At 34.4% G+C, this 14,135-nt stretch overlaps 2 protein-coding genes across 5 annotated transcripts; one reads left to right on the top strand and one right to left on the bottom strand.

Annotated features, from left to right (window-relative positions):
• Positions 1-523: 523 nt before the first annotated feature.
• Positions 524-4,302, top strand: LOC115974749 (uncharacterized protein At1g76660). Of its 2 annotated transcripts, none has more exons than XR_004088004.1 (4): positions 524-841; positions 1,955-3,101; positions 3,769-4,033; positions 4,128-4,302. XR_004088004.1 is itself a non-coding variant. In XM_031095252.1 (4 exons), exons 1-3 carry the CDS (start codon positions 803-805, stop codon positions 3,975-3,977), a joined length of 1,395 nt encoding a protein of 464 aa, XP_030951112.1. In that variant the 5' UTR covers positions 524-802; the 3' UTR covers positions 3,978-3,998; positions 4,128-4,302. The 2 variants fall into 2 exon arrangements, 1 of the variants encoding a protein (XP_030951112.1); XM_031095252.1 differs by having other exon boundaries at positions 3,769-3,998.
• Positions 4,303-5,874: 1,572 nt separating this feature from the next.
• LOC115974747 (histone deacetylase 19-like) lies at positions 5,875-13,207 on the bottom strand. Of its 3 annotated transcripts, none has more exons than XM_031095250.1 (7): positions 13,003-13,207; positions 11,870-12,405; positions 9,790-10,230; positions 9,134-9,364; positions 7,229-7,299; positions 7,064-7,121; positions 5,875-6,426 (listed from the first exon to the last, which is right to left on the bottom strand). In XM_031095250.1, exons 2-7 carry the CDS (start codon positions 12,395-12,397, stop codon positions 6,331-6,333), a joined length of 1,425 nt encoding a protein of 474 aa, XP_030951110.1. In that variant the 5' UTR covers positions 12,398-12,405; positions 13,003-13,207; the 3' UTR covers positions 5,875-6,330. The 3 variants fall into 3 exon arrangements, with proteins under 3 accessions (XP_030951110.1, XP_030951111.1, XP_030951109.1); XM_031095251.1 differs by having other exon boundaries at positions 13,035-13,207; XM_031095249.1 differs by having other exon boundaries at positions 13,068-13,206.
• Positions 13,208-14,135: the final 928 nt, after the last annotated feature.

The following is a 14,135-nucleotide window of genomic DNA, read 5'->3' as shown; positions in this document are numbered from 1 at the left end:
TCTATATGTAAGATTGTGAGGACACGAAAGTTTATGCGGTAAAATATTATATGATTAACCAAAAGTCAAATATCTTTAATTTTATGTTTTCAAAAAAAATATTTTTAATTTTATATATATTATGAATTATAGATTATAGCGGTTAGTCATTAACTTTGTCGTAACTTAAAATTTCAATTTATTATTATGTATAATTTTTTAAAACTTAATTTTTTTCAAAATACAATTACATTTGTACACAATTTATTTTTAAACAAAATAAATTTATTCAAAGTCGAATCACACACTACAATAATTCTTTAAATAAATAAAAAACTTAAAAAAGGAAAAAACTAGTATCGTCTCTCTCTCTCTCTTTAACACTCTCACACACAACAACACACTGGTGGGTCACTTTCTTTTTTATCTCTCCATCTCTCTATCACTTGAATCTTTTTTCGCTTTTGTCTTTCCTTGTCCTCTAATCAATAATTAATTAATATATCAATATCCTTTTTCTTTTGTTTTTATTTATTTTTATTCGTAGTACTATCATTAAATTAATTTTGATCGATCTTTCTCTCCCAAACTTTTCTTTTTTCCTTTCTCTTTCTTTGGAGCAAAATCTAAATGGTGTCAGCTTCTGCTTAAGAAATGTGAGAATGGTTTCTTTGGGGTGTGTTAGTTACTGCACTCTCTAACTAACAACAACAACAACAACAAAAATTCAAACCCACTATTAACTAATATTAAAAGAACAAGAAGAAGAAGCTGAAGATAGCTCACTAACTCACTCACTCAGTGTCTCAGCTCTGTATAATACATGGGTTCGGAGCAAAATAGATTCCCTCAGCAAGAACGGGTACTGCTTCTCTCTCTGTCTTGATTTTTTTGGTTCTGCGTTCATTCTTTTTTGTCTTTTGGGGGCTTTGATTTGATGTCAGATCTGGGTTTTTGTTTTGGATTTTTGCATTTTCTATTTGGGTTTTGGTTTTCGACTCAAAACCTGTGTTTAAGCATTCGCATTTAGTTTGTTGCCCAGATCTGGGCTGGCACTGGTACCCATTTGATTAATTAGCCCAAAAAGGAAAGGACCAACAACAACAACCAACTCCATTAACCACTTGTGTAATTCTCTAAGTTTAGTTGTACTAAGTTAGACAGAAAAAAAAAAAATTGTTGTTTACTCAGAGAGACTTTCTGGCTCTAGATTACACTTAGAAAAGGGTTTGCCTTTGGTAATTTATTTTACCAGAAAATGAATGCATCAGTTTCACAGAATTAGCTGTCAGATCTGATGGAATCTGTCTTTTGCTTTGACCCACTTACTCAAAGAGTTCACGCCATCCTAGTTAAATTTTGCTTGTCAACGTCAACATTATTTTTAGGCTTTTCTTTGAGTTAGATCTCCAAAACATATACTTCAAGAGGGACTAATCCAACTGACCCAATTGTGAAAACACCATTATCCCACTTCATTTTAGGTCATTATTAACTATTATAAAGCGTATCTCCTCATTTTCCCCCTTAAAATCTTTGCATGATATGGTATTAAGCATTAATAAATATGATATTCTTTTAAATAATACCCTTCTCTTAGGTTTTTTTTTTTTGACTGCTAATTGTAGTTTCAATATCCCTTTTAGCTTGATGTCATTTTGCATTGTAGCAGATTATTGTGAAGTGAAAATTGTTCAGTCAGTTTAATTTTCTAGATTTTTATTATATGGCTTCATATACACGATCATGCATGCGCAACAAAGGAACTGGGTGGATGGGCAGAATGAACAAAGATTTAATTAATGCATTGAGCTACTTGGGCGGATTTTTAGGCCAACTATGAACTGTTTTGTTGAAAATTTAGTATGAGTATCTTCTTGTGTAAATTCAATTCATGCAGAAACACACAATAAGCCAAAAGGCTTTGATGACTTAGAAATGTTAAATGAAATATGATGCTTAACTGTCTTGACAGCGAAAGAGATGGGCAGGATGTTGGAGTGCATTGTCTTGTTTTGGTACGCAGAAAGGTGGAAGGCGTATTGTACCTGCATCTCGTATTCCTGAGGGAAATGCAGCCGCAACCCAGCCAAATGGACCTCAAGCGGCTGGGTTGACCAATCAGGCTACCGCACTAGCTCCATCTCTACTTGCCCCACCGTCGTCACCAGCATCCTTTACGAATTCTGCACTCCCTTCAACAGCTCAATCACCCAGCAGTTTCTTGTCATTATCTGCCAACTCACCTGGAGGTCCTTCATCCACAATGTATGCCACTGGGCCATATGCCCATGAAACACAGCTCGTTTCTCCTCCTGTTTTTTCAACCTTTACAACTGAGCCATCTACTGCTCCTCTCACTCCCCCACCAGAGTTGGCTCACCTTACCACACCCTCTTCTCCAGATGTGCCTTTTGCTCAGTTCCTCTCATCTTCAGTGGAACTCAAAGGCACTAATAAGACCAATTACATGGGTGCAAACGATCTTCAAGCAACATATTCACTTTATCCAGGAAGTCCTGCTGGTAGTCTCAGATCACCAATGGGATCCTCGTTTCCTGATCGGGAGTTTACCACACAATGGGATCCTTCAATTTCTCCCCAAAATGGCAAATATCCAAGGAGTGGTTCTGGCAGGCTATTTGGGCATGACACGACCAGTGCCTCCATGGTGTCTCAAGATTCTAATTTCTTCTGCCCAGCTACATTTGCTCAATTCTATCTGGATCATAATCCACCATTTCCTCATACTGGCGGGAGGTTAAGTGTGTCCAAGGATTCAGATGTTTATCCTTCTGGTGGAAGTGGACATCAGAACAGGCACAATAAGAGCCCCAAGCAAGATGTCGAAGAAATAGAAGCTTACAGAGCATCCTTTGGGTTCAGTGCAGATGAAATTATTACTACCACCCAATATGTGGAGATATCTGATGATGTAATAGAGGATTCATTCACCATGACTCCTTTTACCTCTAATAAACTACCCATGGAAGAAAATACAGAACATGCATCAGTGATTGAAGGACTGAAAGCTCAGAAAACACAAACAAACTTGTGGAGTAAAAAAAGCCTTGATGAGGGTGTATACTGTGATGTGCCAGTGTTATGCAATGGCCATGAAGGTGAGTTGTCATTACTTGATTTAAAACTACACATTGCTCCATTGGTTGTCAAGAAATCACGGTAAAGGAGAAAATAAATTAAGGGGGGAGGGGGGTTGTGTTGAGGGACTTTTAGAACAGCTGATCAACCTTAATCTGTCATAAGCTTTCAATTCTATGGTTTCTCAAAAATCAATGGGAGCATACTTGTTTTATGTTGTTATTATGTTTACATGTCTTTATTTCTCATGAGTTGGGCTTCATGCAAGGAGCACATATAGCATATTGATTCATGTTATCTTTAAATTATAAACTTAATTACACTCCATCAAATCATTGACCTCTTTGAAGGAGTTGAAATTCTGAATAGACAGCAATTAATGCCGAATTGTCCTATTTTTTTCCCGTTCGATTGTTGCCTTCCAATCATTTTAACTAGATCTTTGGGGGGGGCGGGGGGGAGATTGGAGGACAGTTCTTGTCATGGAGGGAGCTGTACCTTGCCTTGAACTATATTGAGGCAATGTATGTTCTATAACTCTTTCATTGCACTTATACTGCATGTAAGTCTGTCTCCTTGTAAGGTGTCTTTAGCTTATTAAGATGCATCTGTGCTTTATCCTATCATAAGATTCCTCCTCCTTTCCGCATAGTTGCTGGCAATAATGTAAATTTCATGTATACCCAGATAATAAATCACGGAGACAACCTAGCAATCTCTCTGGATCAAGTACACCCGGTACTCTGACTGATGAAGAGGACATATATTCGAAGATGGAGTTATCCAAAAAGGGTAGCAGAAAATACCCGCTGGGTTTGTCTTGCTCTGATGCAGAAGTTGACTATAGGCGAGGAAGAAGCGTAAGAGAAGGCAGAGGAGATTTTGCCTGGCATTGACTGAGAATCAGTTCAAAATAGGTTGTCAATTGTTTCCGATGTGAATTAGTTTGCAGGTTTCTTTGGTCATACACTTTTGCTTGGGGTTCTCTGTGATAGATGGAATGGTCTAACCTATGATCTAACCTGTTCTCTCTCTCTCTCTCTCAGGTGTGTGACGTGATCTTTCTGATTGATGAATGTATCTCTATGGTCCTATTTCCTGTTAAGTTACATAGGTGGCGCATCTAATTATGTGTATTTGGTGAATGCAACTGGTTTAAGTCATTTATACTATGGAACAACTATTGCAACATCAGTTTAGCTGATGTTCTGGAGTATTTTCTGTTCTATCTTTGGGGGCTGTGACGGTCCTAATTGTGAAAAATCTTTTTATCAAATGGTAGTCTTAAAAAAAAAAAATTTAATGGGGCGGATATGAACTAAAATACTAGGAAGGGGTGGTTGAGCTCATTGACAGATATTAAATCTAGGCAAGGTAAGGTTGGAGAATGGGCCAGAGTTTGAACCTCAGGCGTTGTGTGTGGGGGATTGGGTAGTCTTTTTAGGATTGGGAGGATTTCCAAGCATATATAGTAGCTCAAGGGACCTAACTTTACTTTTATTGGAAGGTGGGTTCTCTTTTTAGAATGATGGGTATATACATTACCATGGTTTGGTTTGGTTTGGAAAGGTTCTATTTTTTATTTTTAAAGTAATAATTATACAACTCTTGGGATTATATTTTGGAGATGCAGTTACTATTTCATGATCCGGCGGCCCCATTGCATGTGCATGATCTGGCCGCTCCATTGCATGTGCTGGGGCTGGTAGAAGTTTCGTATAAATGTTTTTTTAAAATTTTATTTTTATAATTTTAAAATTCAATAATTAAAATGGGAATCGAAAATATTTGAATATTGAACATCTCAGGTGCCAATTAAGTTATACAAATTTTTGATAGTAATAGTTATACATCTAATTTCTAATAAAATGTCTCACATTGGTAAGTGCATATGTAATGCATTTAACAATTAAAAAAGAAAAAAGAAAAAGTGTACTGGTTATATTCATCACCTTTTAAGGATTAATTTTTTACTAAGCATGATGAGTTCATGACATAGTTTTAAAAACTGCTCAAAATTGGCTAAGACCAGTCAAAAACCGGATTGAATCGGGAATCAGATGCAAAAACGGTTTTACCCCGGTTTGGTTTTTAAAATCATGTTCATAGCCATTGAAAGTAAGAATTTGAGATAATTATTTTTTTTTATACATGTTATTTTAAAATATTAGTTTTTGCTTTGATTTTTCTCTCTTTTATTTGGAATTGTCTTTTAAATAATTTTAGTTGACAAAGCAAGATGATTTCATAAACCATTGTAAAAAAGAATTTGAAATGATTATTTTTTATTTGCATGTGTTATTTGAAATTATTAGACTATATATTTTAGGATAATTGACTAACGTTGCGGTTCATATTAATTATCTTATTAAGTTAATGGTATTTTGAGAAAAATAAATAATTTCTAGAAATGTTAATGATATTTTGAGAAAATTAATAGTAATTTCTATAGGATTTCTAGGAATGTACCAAATAAACTGTTATCATCCTCCATAAATAATAGTCCTTTGAGATTCTTAATCAAATGAAATGCAAGCATAGTTGCATTTTAAGGCATCTTGGCTTTCGGGCTCCACTTTCTTGGGAGTCTGGATGTCGAGAGGATATTAAATTCAATAAAAACTAAACCTTATGTAAGGGGTTTACTATTACCAAAAGGAGAAAAAAAGAACGTAAAACTTGGTAAATCAATAATTCTCATGGCTTGATTAAAACTAGAATTAGGACATTATCTAGGCCCCCAAAATTTTCCCTCGTAAGGGGTATTTTTTAAATAATTTATCAAAGAGCTCATAAGATAATAGCTTAGGCATGAATCATTACATATAAATTCAAGTTCAGAAAATGCCATCACTATCAAAAGAAAAAAAAAAAAAAAGTTGCCTCATGGCTCAGATAAGTATGTCGTTTGGCCAGCCAATATGCAGAAAGTATCTCAAGGTACTACAACAGTTTTACAATTACAAACTACAAGAATATCTTCCACCAACCAAGTGAAGAGAACTCTAAAATAATTGATTGTGGATGATAATTGAAAATGCGACTAATAACACCAATGGTATCGTTGAAATATGCACAGAGGGGAAGAGCAAAGGGCACATAAGGATCACATTTTTTTAATTTTCACGCCCATTCAATAAAGCGTTTGAAACAATCCTGTTGAAAAATGTGAGAATGCCGTGATTGAAGCCACAATAAATACAAGTGTACAAATATTGCATGCTATTGAGGCACTCAATCGATCTTTGGTCATGAGTTCATATCAGTGTGTTGATCCGATGATTTGTTCGAGTTATCCTGCTCCACTTTGATGGATGGCTCATCTATTGCCATCACAGTTGGTGCCTGAAAGTCACAAAAATACTTACTTAATGCCTTCGATAGTGGCATAATAGACAAGGGAGGTGTTAACTCAAATGACTCTTTTCTATGTAATAAACTTCACTTTCAACAGCTAAAGTTGAACTATACAACACTTGTAAACAGAATATTACACACTTTTAACACAGCAGAAGAAGCAGAAGACTATAAGCCATAACTTTTATATAGTTTAAAGAGGGGGCAAAAAGAAAACAAAAGATGCGTCTTTTGTAAACTTCAAAACCCAATTAGGAGAGCTTAAAATAACATGTCACGAGTCCCCAATAAAAGACAGAAATAAAAAATAAAAAGGGTAAAAGAAGACCAATATAACTGCCACTTGCCTAATCTAGACAAGACTCCTGTGAATGACCATCAGTGGAGACATTACATTGAAGATTCAATGCTTTATAACCAGAATTCTTTTCTTGGTCAGGAATAGAAACATTGACCTCACTTCTTTACTTTCAAGTATAACAGAAGCGAGATAAATTACCACTTGAAACTAAATAAAAATCAAGCCAGAAAAGAAAAATTAATCTCTAGCTGTGTAACTAAGTTAAGACGTGTGATACTAATTTTGGTAATTACAGAGAGAAACAGATAACAGATTTGAACATACCAAATTTTTAGGTTCAGATTCGATGTATTCTCTCTTTACTCGACCTGGCAGAGCTTTACTGCGCAATAGAAAGAGACAAAATTGTTAGCAACCTCAAGAAACAAACAAACGCGCGCCTGTGTGAGAACACACACAGAAGGAGTCGGGGAGGGGTACTTTGCGTACCGGTCATCATCAGAATCCATGTCAGAATCACGATCCCATCTATCATCTCCATCATCTTGATCTTCATCATCCTGAAGACAAAAACATTTTTAATCTTTAACTTAGACAAATTCCACCTATATATTGGACTTTGGGCAATGACATCAGAGTATTATAAGATCTAATACCAGACCAAAATAATGGTGACAAAAAGAATGACAACAAACATGAGATCGGGAAGGGAAATGGGGTTTGAAACAAGACTGCATGGTGCTAACTCACACCCAAAAGAGCACATGAATAACAGTTGGATGTTCTGCTTTACTTTTCTAGAAACGCACACTAATCTAGTGTGCACATGCATAACACTAATATTTCAAATATTTGCATACTCTTTACTTCCCCTAAGCTTGGATTAGCCAAGTATGACTATTGCAGGTTTTAATATAGCAGCATCCAATGCATGTGATTGTTTGAAATTTTAAAAAGAAAAAAAAAAGTATTAACATCCAAATTCCTTCCTATTGCATGCTAAGCCATAAAATGAGAGTGGCACAAAGTAAGCACTCTAAGCAACAAACAAAAAGGAACAAAAATATTTTGAAATGAGTAGCCATAATGAAGTACATTCTAGATGGGTCAAGTCAATCAAATAGTGTTTTGGTTCCTACCATGAGGATATTTTGGGACTTCCATATCTTTTATGTATATATGTGCTAACAAATAAGAATTTCTCAATTATGCAGCAAAATTTCCTGCACCAAACATGCACGTGATTGTTTGAAATTTTAAAAAGAAAAAAAAAAAGAAAAAGAAAAAGTATTAACATCCAAATTCCTTCCCATTGCATGCTAAGCCATAAAATGAGAGTGGCACAAAGTAAGCACTCTAAGCAACAAACAAAAAGGAACAAAAATATTTTGAAATGAGTAGCCATAATGAAGTACATTCTAGATGGGTCAAGTCAATCAAATAGTGTTTTGGTTCCTACCATGAGGATATTTTGGGACTTCCATATCTTTTATGTATATATGTGCTAACAAATAAGAATTTCTCAATTATGCAGCAAAATTTCCTGCACCAAACATGCACGTGATTGTTTGAAATTTTAAAAAGAAAAAAAAAAAGAAAAAGAAAAAGTATTAACATCCAAATTCCTTCCCATTGCATGCTAAGCCATAAAATGAGAGTGGCACAAAGTAAGCACTCTAAGCAACAAACAAAAAGGAACAAAAATATTTTGAAATGAGTAGCCATAATGAAGTACATTCTAGATGGGTCAAGTCAATCAAATAGTGTTTTGGTTCTTGCCATGAGGATATTTTGGGACTTCCATATCTTTTATGTATATATGTGCTAACAAATAAGAATTTCTCAATTATGCAGCAAAATTTCCTGCACCAAACGTTAAACACAAGTTTCAAAGCACTCTGTACCACTTTCCACACATATTTTCAACTAATTTCTACTCATTTCCTCATTAACACCAAAGCCTTCAGATTAAGCTATATGTATCACTCCGCAAATAATAAATTGCAAATCCAACATCCACAGTTTAGAATCATAATATATCATCATAAAAGACAGAAAACTTGAATAATTACACTTATTTTGATCTAACATCCACAATGGTAGAATACACAGTTGGAAGAACATAGAGAGTTACATAATTATTAATTCTGAGATTTAAGCTCTATAAAGTGGTTTTCATTTTTCATTCCTTCTTTTTTTTAATCACTATTTCAGAGAGAGAGAGAGAGAGAATCTAAGATTTATTTATTTATTTTTAAGAATGTCGCATAAATGAACAAGGATTTATCAGTTTAGTGCTCATAATAGAAGTTACTTGAAAATGTTAGGCAGAGAAGAAATGAGGACAACATATACCATGGCAATATAATGATGATAAGAGATGCAAAAACAAACCTCGAGAAGCTGTGTATCAGGTGGGCGCTCTTGGAACTGGGCACTTGGTGCATGTTGCAGCTTAGATAGATAATCAAGGAGTCTTTCTCTTATCTCATCCAATAATGGACGGGAGTTCTTGTTTTCCATGTTACTTGGAGCTACATGAAGATTATAGTCTGGACCAAAGTACTCGTAATACTCATGTTGTGGCATCTTATCATCAACTTCAATCCCAAGTGCAACACCCGTCTGCTCAACAAATAACATGATAATGAGTCTTAGGATCACATCAAACCTTATAACAATGACAAATGCAATACTTAAAAAATCAGGGTTTCAACCTTTTAAAATTAAATGAGGACTTTTATACAAAATAAGGACACATATCTCTCATAGATTTTTGTAATTTTTCATTGTACTTTCTAGTAAGCTCCTGAATTTTAGGATAATTGTAAATTACACTGCACATATTGATTTCTTACTATATATTTATTAAATTTTCCAAATGTCACCCAAATTTCATGCCATCCAGTGGCATTTTCTAAAGTTTTTGTTAAAAATGGTCATTATACAACAACCAAAACCAACATATAACATTAAGCTTCTTAAATCAATAAATTATATAGGTTTATCTGAAGGAAACTCAATAATTGCATTGCAAAAATATAGAATACCTCATAACACCAGCAACGAGCGACATTTCGTATTGTATAACCACCTCCACCCACCAATAGAAGTGGCACATTGAAAGATCTGATAAATCTAACACACTCTGCATGGCCTTTAATTGATAGATTGAAACACCCTAATCTGTCGCCAGACAAAGAGTCTGCACCACACTGTAGGACCACAGCACCAGGCCTGTAAACTTCCATCACTTTACCTATTATTGGCTTAAACAATGACTGGTAGCTCTCATCATCAATACCATCATCTAGGGGTACATTAAGAGAATAATATTTTCCTTTTCCATATCCAATATCACGAATATCGCCTGTACCAGGGAAATAGTCTCCAAATTTATGAAATGAAACAGTCATGACTCTATCAGTTGTGTAAAAAGCCTCCTCTACACCATCACCATGGTGGATATCAATGTCCACATACAAAACACGCTGCATTGATATGAGAACACAGAGTTATATTGATGACCACTTACAGCAAACAGTAGATAGTAACACATGCTAATAGAAAAATAAAAGTTTGTCATTTGCTATATCTTAGAGCCAAATTGCTACATCATTTGCTACATCTCTTTTTCAGCCAGCCAAAATCTTAGAGCTGAATTCAAGTTGCCATCTGAAAACAATAAAACTAATGATGATCATGATAATTAAAAGGATTAGTGTCAATTTGTCATTAATCCATGACATTCACAAAAGCTTAGCAACAATTCGTGCCAAATTCCATGAAACAACTTGTCATTCATCAAATTATTTCAAGAATTGTTTGAACTCAAGCATAGCTCAAAGCGAAATTTTGCACTGATAATGACTGGTGACACAAATGCAAAAACATACCTCATGATGTTGATCAGTCCAAGAACTGTTATCACACCCCAACACCCAAATTAAAAAACAACCATCAGACTTTAAAGTTTTGGGTTTTTTCATTTTAGAAGGCATCCTGGTATAAAGAAGAATATATATATATATATATATATATATTTATTGGTAAGTTATGCACACACCCGATGAGTAATGAACTTCCCCACCCTCCACCTTGCTCTTACAAGGGGTAGAGCCGTGGAGGTGTCATTTCAGTTAGACCTCATTGGCAAGAAAGAAAGAACAATAATGAGCAATTACCAATCAAACAATTATTTTCAAAGGCATCCTAGGGGATCGATTGATACAAACAATGGTAACACTATGTAAAGTGCACTCATTAATGAACGGCACGTTTTGCATGGAAACTCCTATTTAAAATGACTGACAGACAATGCAGTCATTTTTGTTAATCACTTGTATTTATGCAAATGCAGGACTTGATGGTAAATTCCTAGAAAGAGCAAAATGTTTATCAAACATTTATACCAAAGGCTGAAAAGGCAATGAATAGATCAACATAATACCACTATCAGTTGCATGATATGTGTGTTGCACTTTATATCACACTTAACTCAAGCTTGATGAGTAACTTCTAACTAGACCTCAAAAAGAAAAAGAAAAGAAAATTTCTTGCTCATCTCAAAATAGAAAAACAAAGAACTAGAGAGTACGAAAGGAAAAAAATCAACCAGAAAAAAAAGGCATCTGCAGCACTTCTAAAATTAGTAAAAAAATAGTGCCTTCAACATGAATAACAAAATAGACAAGGATTGGCAACCAAACGGACTTTTTTAGTGATGAACTTGAGAGAGAGAGATAGAGTCTATATATGTAACTGTATGGTGTTTTATCATCTGAAGTGTAGACAACACATCTCAAAACCTAACAATGCAAAAAGCTGATTCCTCCAATTCACCAATTCATCAAACAACAAACAACAACAATAACAATTACATGGACTTTTCCTTGATGATTTATAAATTCAGTTCAATTCATTCAAGAATTAGTGCGAACTGCCAATAAACTATAGTTCAAATGGCATTTTCTACTCCCGCAAGAATGGGGTGGAGGGTGAGGTCATTTTTCAAGGCCCCATTGGGTGTCTGTGGGTGTGTAACATACCAAAAAGAAACATACATTCCAGAATTGGTTCCGATCTCATGCATGAAAATATACAAATACAAGATAAGAAAATTTGACAAACCTCATGTACTTTGAGGAGCTCCAAAATTCCCAAGACAATATCATTCACATAGCAGAATCCAGAAGCCTCACACTTTTTGGCATGATGCAACCCACCAGCCCAGTTTATCGCAATATCACAGCCTCCTTGATTCAATTTAACAGCACCACCAACTGAACCCCCAGCATAAGTCTGACAGAATGCGTAAAGACCATCAAATACCGGGCAGTCTTCACCAACATTAAACCTCTTTAGCAGCCTCAGCTGATCTTGCTGCGTCTCCGGGGTGATGGCTCTAAGAAAATTCACATAATCATCAGCGTGGAACTTGCAAAGATCCCTATCTCTAGCAGGAGTGGGCTTCAAGACCTGCATATGCTGAAGCAATCCATAGTGGGCTAAAAGAGCATGTGTCATTCGAATTCTATGAGGCTTCATCGCGTGACCTTGTCCGTAATAATAATTTCCAACTTCCGGGTCATAGAAATATGACACTTTCCTCTTCACCCCATCAGGGCCGGACGGAAGGGAATTGCCTCCCGTTTCCATAATGTGATCTGAGAAGAGGTGAATTTAAAGCTAATCAAGATTAAAAACAACAGAGTTTCCAAATAAATAAAAAATTTAACAGAGTTTGCAACTCTCCACCTAAAGCAAATTAACTACAATTGGTTCCACAAAGAACCTAATGTGGATTTGAAGTCAGATTGAAAAACAAATAAACAAATTGATTTCGAAAATAAAACACCCATATATATATTTCACATAAAAAGGTTAGAAATTACTTAGTCAAAGCACATAAGAGAGACCCTTTTCTTTCTTTGGATTAAGTATGAGATAGCAGACTTCTTTCATTACAAATTAACAAGTTTGGGCAACACAGGCATGATGATACATAAAGAAAACACAGAAAAAAGTGTAGTAACAAAATAAAAATATTAATTTGATACATAAAGAAAACACAGAAGAAGTGTATTAAGAAAATAAAAATATTAATTTGGCACAATAATCTTTAATAATATATCTAAAGAAAACCCAAAAAAAAAAGATTAAAAAAAAAATGTGTGGCACACAAGGACAAATCTAATCAGTGAATATATTCCAAGAACTGCTATAACTAAAAGCAATAATAACAAGAAGATGTGAAAGCTAACCAGCAAAATCAAGACTCTATGAAGAAACTTACAACGAACTAGAGAGAGAGAGAGAGAGAGAGTACCTTAGTGCCGCGGAGACACCAGAAACAAGAAGAGTTGAAGAGTCCAGAGGATTAAGACCTCGACCGCCTCTTTTGCTCTCTCTCTCTCTCTCTCTCTCTCTCTTTTTCTTTCTCTTTCTCTTTCTTTTCTAATTTCTACTATTACTGTGTCTGTCAGATATTTTTTTTTTTTTTTTGATAGATGAGATTTTTTTTTTGTTCTGTACTTTTTGTTTTCCTTTTTTACGTTGTTAATTTGTTATATATTATTTAGAGACCGACTTACAAAATCCAAAAAAAAACAAAAAAACAAAAACCATTATTTTAGGTTTAAGTTGAATTTCCTTTATCGCTTTGCACTACAAACCCAGAGTAGAATAAAACATCAGTACGTGTGCTTTATAATTTGATGACAAGCTCCTTATTTTTGTTAGCTTATTTTCCTTTTAGAAAAAGAACAAAAATACTATTGTAATTAGAAAAAGTAAAATTTTAAAAATTTTACCGTAAATAAATAAGTTAAAAAAAAGAAAATTCACTTTTAAAAAAATAAAAATAAAAATCTATTGCTTGGCTTGGCTTTACGTGTAAAAAAAAAAAAAAAAATCAAATAAGTTGGCAAGCATTATTTTTTGCGTTGCATACCAAATTTGTTTACATAAACGGAGATTAAATTGTTAACCAAAAAAAAATAAACGGAGATTCAATCTTTTAGCTGTTCCAAATCTTATCGGATGTAAATGTAAATGTAAATTATATATATATATATATATATACTATAATGGGAAGATAACGTCATTTAGGGTAATGAAAAAGCAACTTGGTGATTGAAAGGTGTTAAGGATAAGAAGTTTTAAACTTTCTATCGTCCTAGTATTGTGGCCTCAAGTTATTTTTCCTTAAAATCTCACCTACAATATCATCACTACAGTAGAGTTTAACCACCAATTTTGGAATGGAGTGGTGTTGTTGCTCTACACCAAGGAAAAAGATCCCTTTTTTTTTTATTTTTTTTTTATGAAATAATATAGACAAAAGATAAGGAATGGAAAATGAGGGAGTGAGAAGATAGAATTTATAATACTAACA

The sequence above is a fragment of the Quercus lobata genome, chromosome 2 (assembly GCF_001633185.2).
Source record: "Quercus lobata isolate SW786 chromosome 2, ValleyOak3.0 Primary Assembly, whole genome shotgun sequence".
Taxonomy (NCBI): domain Eukaryota; kingdom Viridiplantae; phylum Streptophyta; class Magnoliopsida; order Fagales; family Fagaceae; genus Quercus; species Quercus lobata.
This window is presented reverse-complemented; position numbering and strand designations above follow the sequence as displayed.

Excerpts from the sequence above, each read along its gene's own strand:
- LOC115974747 (XM_031095250.1), bottom strand. The coding sequence starts at position 12,397 with ATGGAAACGGGAGGCAATTCCCTTCCGTCCGGCCCTGATGGGGTGAAG. Across the intron at positions 9,365-9,789 it reads CTCGTTGCTGGTGTTATGAG|ACGGGTGTTGCACTTGGGAT; the intron begins GTATTCTATATT and ends TTTGTTGAGCAG. Across the intron at positions 7,300-9,133 it reads CTGATACACAGCTTCTCGAG|GATGATGAAGATCAAGATGA; the intron begins GTTTGTTTTTGC and ends TTTTGTCTTCAG.
- LOC115974749 (XM_031095252.1), top strand. The coding sequence starts at position 803 with ATGGGTTCGGAGCAAAATAGATTCCCTCAGCAAGAACGG. Across the intron at positions 842-1,954 it reads GATTCCCTCAGCAAGAACGG|CGAAAGAGATGGGCAGGATG; the intron begins GTACTGCTTCTC and ends CTGTCTTGACAG. Across the intron at positions 3,102-3,768 it reads GTTATGCAATGGCCATGAAG|ATAATAAATCACGGAGACAA; the intron begins GTGAGTTGTCAT and ends ATGTATACCCAG.